Consider the following 8,694-nt stretch of genomic DNA (forward strand, 5'->3'; position numbering starts at 1 on the left):
AGTGTTTCACATTTTCCATAAATTACCTGTTAAAATAGGTATAGGGAATACCCAGCAGAGGCCAAGTTCCATGGTGAGTGGTCTGTGTCCTGTCCTCAACATGGACTGGGGACACCCTGATATCCTGGGCTGGGTTCCTGTCCCAGAGCTGCAGGTTTGGGGTTGGTCTGCTTTACCTCAGTAGAGGGACCCTATCTCCATGTCCTCCTACTATATAGGGAGCTGTAGCACTGGCTAAATAAATGATGACAAAGCCTCAATGTATGACTCTCCAAGGGTACATGTCTGTTAAGAATTAAGCCTCAGTCTTGGACAGTTTGGCTCATTAGGTTGCATGACATTCTTCTACTGAAGAATGTGTATTTGATCCTAGATCTGAAAACAAATGATTCACTGTCTAGGTGTGAATGAGAGACAATTCTCTCTCTCTCTCTCTCTCTCTCTCTCTCTCTCTCTCTCTCTCTCTCTCTCTCTCCTGTCTTTGTTTCTATCTCTTCCTTTCCCTCTGATAATATGAAAAAAATACTTATATTGAACATATGAAAGTAATAATAAAAAAATAAAATAATTAGTTCCTTCATATGTTTCTATTCTGTCCTCGGTGGTCCAACTGCTCCAGGAGACTTTGCCATCCTTGGTTAACTTAGAGATCTTGGTATCCAATGATTTCCCAGGGTCATCTGTAAGTCTGATTATGATAAATGCTTCTTTAAGGGGAGGTAGAGGGAGATGCAGCTCCAGGAGAAGAGAGAAGTGACCATTGATGCCAGGTGACCTGTTCTAAGCTGTGGGTAAAGAGAAAGAGATCACAGGACAAGGAAACTGGTTCTAGATGCAGAAGAATCCCATCAGACTCCCGGTGTGAGACTCTTCAAGCTGCTATAAATGTGTGCCATGGACTGCGAAGCAAATGAACAATGGCTTTTATGTCCCACAGGCATGTAGGCTGGAAGTCCACAGTCCAGAAGCCAACATAACAAGGAATAAAATGGTATATTCCTCTGACTTACACATCAAATAGATTTACAATGTGATGTACAAAACCACTCATTAAAATAACTCATATTCTCTCTGTTTCTTTGTGAGCATATTTCAAGCACCAGCATTCTTCATCCTGCTTGTACAAGATATAACCTTGACCATACATTTGGGTGATGTTTATTGTCCAGTGACAAGAATTTGTCTGCCACCAAACACCTCTAAGGCACTCTAAGTATACATCCATGTTAGGACCAGCAATGACACTGCCTGAACATTCTCAGCCTCTCTCCTGATCTCTCTGTCCTCCTTGTCTCTCTCCCTCCTTTTACACCCTTCTGCCTGCAATGAGATTTTGAGAAGGGCTTTGATACAAAACCTGCCTTTTGTTATAGTTTTTGTAAAGTAGAAAGAACAATATGTCCCACCCAGTAAGGCCTGGGATGCTCTGGCTGATGTTCCAACCGCTTGCGACAGGCTGGCCCCAAAGCAAGGGCTGCAGAAATGTAAGAATTGCACAGTGTTACCCAGGAACTGTCTAGTTCTGTTTATGATAATGACTCCCTGCTGTCCCTCTCCAGGAATCAGTTGTCTCTAAATAATTTGCTAAAAAAGGAAATGAGTTTAATGGGAGTTGAAGCACCTGAAAGTGGTCAAAGGCCCTCGTGTGCCAGAGTGTGAGCCCCGAGAACCACCACTTGTGTTCTTTTTAGCATGCGTGACTACACAGGAATCAATGTGTCACATGGCAGTAGGCATGTCTCAAAGAGATTTAAGAAAAATCCCAGTTCTAGGGTGGAATTTAGAGGGTATGTTTGGTGTTTTCGATTATGGATTCCTGGATTATTATTGAAAGCACTCACCTTTTCTGTGTGGGAGCTTTCTGTGGGCTTCAGTCTCTGTAATGCCCAACTTTAGCTCCAGGTGTTCTCTGTCTGCTTGCTTATCTTGTAAGGGCTTGGATTGTACTTTATTCTTTTGTTCACCAAGAGAGTCCTGTCTCTTTGTGATCTGGGTGTGGTGCCATTTAAAAATTTTGAAGACCATTCATGCTAATATATCTTCTCAGTGTCTCCTGTCCAGAAGCCAAAATTTAGCCCTGGCTTCAGGATGCTCCCTTGAGAACACCATGCACTTACATAAATCAGGACAAACAGAATTGTCCTTAGTAAACCCCAGTGACTTGGCAGGGAGCCCCAAGTCAGAGCACTGTACAGCCACCGGGGAGCCCCTTTGCTGGACGTGCCAGATGCACAGGTTCACTCATATCCCTGAGTTAAGAAGCTCTTGGTGGCTTTCAGAGTCCTGATGTCCACAGGATATCTGCTTGCAGGTTCCATGTAAGTATCCCTTGAGCATAGCCCTAATGCCAATATACTTCTACTGTTCAATAAATTGCATATACACAAACACTGTGATAAGTTTCATGGCAGTGACCCAAGTTTGCACTTCACCCCAGTTTCTAACACATGGGCAGGATCTCGACTCCCATCCGCACAAATGAAGGATCTATTATGGAGATGGAAATAAAGCCAAGAAGGTTGATGTGAAAGCTGGTGAGTGCCCACCTTTGTGGTTTCCTGTTTCCCTGGCACCTGGAACAAGCAGAGGCCATGATGAGAAGATCTTGGCTTGTCCTGGGGAGACTCAGGCACAGCATCAATTTGTCCACTCAGTGTATCCAATACTGATGTGATTTTGGGGTGGAGGTTTTCTCTAACGTACAGCATTCAGGTCCCTCTTCTCAGAGTGCACTGCCTGTAGCCTCGAGGTTAGTGTCACAGAGGACGCTGGACCAGTGTCTCCCCAGGAGCAGGAGCAGATGTTGATGCAGGAATAGTGAGTCAGAAGGTTGGTCCTGGCCTGTCAGAGACTGTGGGCCAGTGTCAGTTTTCCAGTTTCCTCTGGTGTTCTGAGTGCCCCCTGCAGTCCAGCCTCTCTGTTTCCCACAGAGAGGTTTGTGTCTGGGATCTTGCTGACTTCCCCTCACTGTGTCTCTTGCACAGTAATACACAGCTGAGTCCTCGGTGCTCAAGGAGCTCAGCTGCAGGGAGAACTGATTCGTGGATGTGTCTCTGGAGATGGAGGCTCGGCTCTTGAGGGACCGGCTGTAGGAAGTACTTCCACCACCAGTTATGTACCCGATATATTCCAGCCCCTTCACTGGGGACTGGTGGATCCAGATCCAGCCATAACTACTAGTTGTGATAGAGAATCCAGAGACAGTGCAGATGAGGGAGAGGGTCTGCGAGGGCTTCACCATTCCTAGGCCCGACTCCTGCAGCTGCACCTGGGACCTGACACCTGGGGAGAGAGAGCATCAGTCCCAGGCAGTCACGTGCAGTCACCATCATCTCATAGACCCACGTCTGACATCTGAGACACTCACCCTGGGGGACTGCCAGCAGGCACAGGAGGAGCCCCAGCTGCCTCATCTTCTACACACAGGTCTGCCTTCCCCAGAGACTCAGCCCTCTGTGAGGAGAGTGCTGTGAGCCTCCACAGCTCAGGAAAAGTTTTAACCTGGAACAGAGGGAAATTTGCATACAGTAGACTCAAGTCTCATAAGTGAGGGGAGAGCGAGGCCACTGTCCTCCTGTGCCCTGAGCACGTTTCTCCTCTTGGACCCTATGACAAAAGTCAGGTCTGGGAGAGTATTTGGTTGTGAGTCCTCTTTGGATCATGCCAATAGACAGCCATTCTTTCTTTGTTTAACAGTTAAAGCTGAACTGTGTGAGGGATCACATTATTTCATTTTCATAGATTATCCAAGTGGATATTAAAACAGATTAAAATTAGGGCCAAACAACTTCCCAAGTCCAAAGGAACACATGAAGTAGACACATTCTTTTCACATTCAATAATCATAATTTCATATAAAAAGAACATGATTTAAATTTTCATGTAAAAATATTGCAAAGTAAAGAACCATCTTTCCCTTGCCCTGGGTGAGAGTCCTGTGCCTGCAGCTGGTGGTGCAGGTGCAGCCTCTGTCTCAACCCGACTCCAGGAAATGGGCTACACAGGTTAGGACCTTCTGCACAGAGTCCACCATAGACCCTGAAGTTGACACAGGTGTTACACAGGCTGGGCCCTTTCATCTCGCTTCCTCCCATGCAGAGCAGCCCCTTCCCACAGGTGAGCTGCTCAGGAGGCCTCGCAGGCTCCTAGACTACATGGACCAATGTGTCCTGGAGTCACATTTCCCCAGGGCAACATGGGCACTGACACTGTGCCAAGCCATGTCCTGAAACATGTGAGGAGTATGGGCCCTGCTTCCTGGTCACAGAGGGTCAGTTTGGAACCTGCCATCATTGTGTTCACCTGAGAGCCTGGGGGTGGATCTGGGGCCTGATGTCCTGGGAAGGGGACAGGGAGCTCATGAAGGACAAGGTGAGGGAAACCAAAAAGTGGAGAGAAACCAAATTGCAAAGTAGGTGTATCTTTCATTCAATCACTAAACTAAAGAGGAACACAGGATGGGATATAACAGCCTGATAAAGGCTTAAAACCAGGTTCCCTTACCCGGGTCTCAAACACCCTCCATCCACAGAAACTCGCCACTGCAGTGCCCATCATCTAATAGTGCAGAGCAAGGACTGGGGCTCATAGGACAGACTGAGGGCATCTAAGGACCTGCTGAGAGGATAACTCACCTCAGGTGACAAATGTCTTGGGAGATCCCCCCATTGTTTACAGGAATGATGGGTTGGTACAGCCACGTGGGACCAAAGTGACATCTGTGGTGGGGATGACACTGTTGTCCTGCAGGGGCTAGGGGGCCCATCAACATTGCTGGATCCCACCTGTTGTGACCAGCATGAGGGAATGGGAGGTGGAAGCCAAGGGAGAGATGCTGTGAGAACATATCCTCCAGTGAGCAGCACGCCTGTGCCCCAGTGTACACCTATGCTCTGTAACCAGCTCCTGTATCCTCCCCAACATGGAGCAGAACTGAGCCTCTGTTTAGGGGCTTGAAAAGCCCATAGTGTCCTCACCTTCCCCAGAGGGCCCTCAGAGTGAACAAGTCCTCCCCTCCTCACCTTTGCCTGCGATGCTGCCGAGAGGTCCACTTCAGGAGGGTGCCTGGGTGTCTCCGTGTCCCAATTTTCCAGGAGCTTTAGATACTGAGACCTGAATAAGTGGACCCTGTTGAGGATCTTGTCATTTTTTTCACTCCCATGCTAGGTTAGCTGCTCAGAGGATGCTTCAAAGTCAATATTCATGGAGACAAGGTGTCTCCTAAGAAGGTTGGGCCCATTCTATGTGGCATGGTCTTGTGTGTGTGTGTCCTGGTCAGTTGTGTGTCCCCACAACTCATCCTGGTGACTCCATATATTAGAGTGTAGGGTCCTAGTGATATGCCACACACATCGCATCTCCCTCAAAGAAGTTCCGGGTCCTTGTCATGTCCTGCACACTCTCAGGATGTGACTAACCCACTTTCCTTGATCTCACGTCTCCACCTCACACACTGCTCTCAGCACAGGGACCCCTGTACCCCAGAGTCCTGGAACAGGTTTCCCTTCTTCCTAGATTCTATTTTCCTGGAAATACACATAGAACAGTCACACCACTTCTGAGAGTTTTGCCCCAAATTTTTGGCAGGCTAATCTATTTTAAGTGCACAGAATGACATTAAACATGTCCAAAAGTTTGTGTAATCTTTCACCTTCCAAGTCCAGAATTCCTCTTTCCCACACTGACACCGTGCCCTTTAAATAACAACTCCCCATCTCCTGTCCTCCTGCCCAGTTACCCTTTCTGTACTCTGCCTCCATGCTCTGGATCCTTCGTCTCTCACAGACCTAGAAGCACACAGCCACTGTGGTGCTGAGAGTGGCCTCTTCCCCATGTATTGTGTCTCCAAGGCTCATCTGTGTTTTTGCATCTGCCAAGGTTCTCTTCTTTTGAATGGGGATGATGTTTCATTGTGACGTTGGAGCACGTCTTGCTATTGAGTTTCCAATAGTTGCTTGGAAACTAGAAATTTTGTGATTTTCCTAATCAGAGAGGAGGAGCCACAGTACAAGGGAGGAAGGCAACACATTTAGGTAAAAGAAGTCAACACATGATCACCTGAAATGGACAAGAAGCACCTGTGACCAGAGGCTGTCCTGAGATAGGAAAAACAGTAATAATTTCCACAGTGAGCTCGAGGTCCTATGTCATGGTCTCCCATCCATCCAGGAAGCAGCAGGATGAGGACAAAGGGGAGGGAGAGACACAGTTTGTGTGACAGAGGTTGTCTTTGTTGTCAGTGTGGTTCTTTGCCAAGGTGGGAAAATGTCACACAGGAGTGCATTGAAGGAAAGGACCCAGGCACAGGGTGGTCTTTCATCAGCAAACAGACAATATCTGTTCTCCCTTTGCTGTTTGCACTGAGAATGTAGGGAATGAGAGTCACCAAGAAGAAAATATTGTCCCTGGATGCAGCTGAGAGCTTTAAGAGGAAACTCTGCTCCCAAGAGGAAGCCTCTTCTTTCCTCCCCTCAGACCCACACCTGCTCCTTGGGGGTGACCTCTGTGGTGCAGGGATGCCAAGAGGTACCCCTGTGTCCTGAACACCTCCTGGTGTCCTTAGCACTTCCTGAAATCCAGCCCTCCTGTCTCCCCCAGGGAAGTGTCATTGGGCTCAGGCTGACTTCCCCTCAGTGTCTCTCACAGTCATACAGGGCTGTGTCCTTGAGAACTTATGTCTCTGTCATCTGGGTGTTGTGCCTTTTATGACTTGTGAAGTTCTTTCTTGCTAATGACCCAGCTTCTTCTTTTAGAGGATGTAATTTGAGAGTCCTCATTCATTTGAGGTTTGTCTTCATTTTAGATGTTCTGTTTCTGTTTGGAAATAGGCAGCTGGATCTCAGGCCCATCAGAGAGGACATTAAGCCACATTTTAGCCGACTGGTCAACTCATAGCAGGAAGGAAAGAACTAATACAAATGTGCCCTGACTGGGAAGTCAATGACTGGTACATACACTATACATTTGGTGTAAGCATCCATGTTTTTACATCATCAGATTCTACTCAGAAAGGATTTAAACTGAAGGGCCAGAGGGCAGAGGAAGGTTTCCTCCCCTCCTAGACTGTCAGCTCAGAGAGAAGAACCATGAGATAAGTTTTTCGAACACTCTGAACCTTCCCCTGGAGGGTGGGAGCTGTGCTGGTTCTGGGAACTGTGGGAAAACTAGTGCAACCCCTACACTCTGTGCGGGTGCAGAAATAGCAGGGGTGACAGCCCCTTTCCCTGTGAAGAAGATAAAAGACCCCTTTTAGCCAAGCCGCTCTGCACCCAGGCCGGAGGTCTCCCCTGCTCTCCTCCAGCCACCGTGATGTTGTCAAGGACACAGGAGAAGAAGGAGGTCTTGTCTTCAGTACCATTATTATTCATATTGTCAGTACATATGGAAAAAGAAAGAACTATCAAAATATTATTTTTCAGGATCATGTGTGTAAAAATGATATGGAATCTGGTTAAATATAATCAATTTCTTATAAAGTTATTAGCATAAATATTTGTTATGCCTGAGTTTGCAGGAATAAATTCATGTTATTTATGTGTTTGAGAATTTGCTAAGAAAATGGCTTGGGTTAATAATTGACTTTAAATTGTCATGAAGTTTTAAGAACTAATAAATAGATGAAACTAAACTAAAAATTTCTGATACAGTTTTTCAGAAATATATATATTCCTGATATATTACATTTATATGACTTAAACATATATAAACGCAGTTTTCCAAAGTTCAGCATCTTGGAACTTTGAGGTTTTGCTAGATTAAACGGTGAAAATCATTAAATATATAGATATTTTGAGGTAACCTGATACTAAAATACCAATTGATAAGAATGTGCTTACTTTAGCTTTTTAAGGCAGAGAACCTAGAAAGTGGATTTGGATTGCTTACTTAGTACATCTTGTACTTTATTGGAAATACATATCCTGAAAATTTAAATGATTGTCAATGGAAAAAAAAGGCCTGTTTCTAAACTTCATGAAATGTTCATAAAAATATCAGTCTGAAGAATCTTAATTACTTACATTAAATTGTAATGAAAAATCAAGATTTCTAAGAATTGAGAATTCTAATTAATTTGGAGAGCAATTGTATGGTTTCACAATAAAAGTATAAGGCATGAAAACCCTTGTTGAAGAAAAATAAAATATTTTTCTATTTAAAATTCACTCATTTCTGATTAAGTTTTTAAAAGCCAACTAAAAGAGACTATGTATATTCCAGAAAGACTGTATACATCACAGTGAGCTTATTCAAATGAAAGTTCATAGAATGCAATCTTGAGAGGAAATTACACAGTTAACTTGAATTATGAATTAAACTGAATAAAGAATCTAAATACCAAAAGTAATGTAAAACAGATTTTCTTTGTTTTTTCTTCAGTCAGTTGAAAGGGGAAAAGTTTTCCCCTTTGCAAAGAAAGAAAAAGAGAGTATATTTTTAAAAGTAGTTATGTGTTATGTTAATTAGGTACTTGATTACTTAAAAACCCATGTTCTTTATTGAAAGAAGTAAAGTTTTGCTAGCATGTATTTATGTTTGATTCTTATATTGTCACCTTGTGAAACTCAATATCCAATAATTAAATATTGTTTCATAATGATATACAATCTTTTGGTTGAATATGTTCAAAATCTTCCCAAGGTTTAATATTTCTAAATATTTTATTTATTTATTTTTAGAGAGAGGGGCAGGGAGGGA

General features: G+C 44.4%; 1 gene segment (V, D, J or C); it reads right to left on the minus strand.

Annotated features, from left to right (window-relative positions):
* Window positions 1-2,968: 2,968 nt before the first annotated feature.
* On the minus strand, window positions 2,969-3,413 carry LOC129076564 (immunoglobulin heavy variable 4-61-like; the record flags this gene model as incomplete). The annotated part of the segment is given in 2 exon segments: window positions 2,969-3,282; window positions 3,368-3,413. Coding segments are annotated over 2 exon segments (360 nt in total), but the record flags the coding sequence as incomplete, so codon positions are not given.
* Window positions 3,414-8,694: the final 5,281 nt, after the last annotated feature.

Source organism: Pteronotus mesoamericanus, unplaced genomic scaffold, assembly GCF_021234165.1.
Source record: "Pteronotus mesoamericanus isolate MK-2021 breed Mesoamerican mustached bat unplaced genomic scaffold, CSHL_Meso_final contig_61, whole genome shotgun sequence".
Lineage (NCBI taxonomy): Eukaryota > Metazoa > Chordata > Mammalia > Chiroptera > Mormoopidae > Pteronotus > Pteronotus mesoamericanus.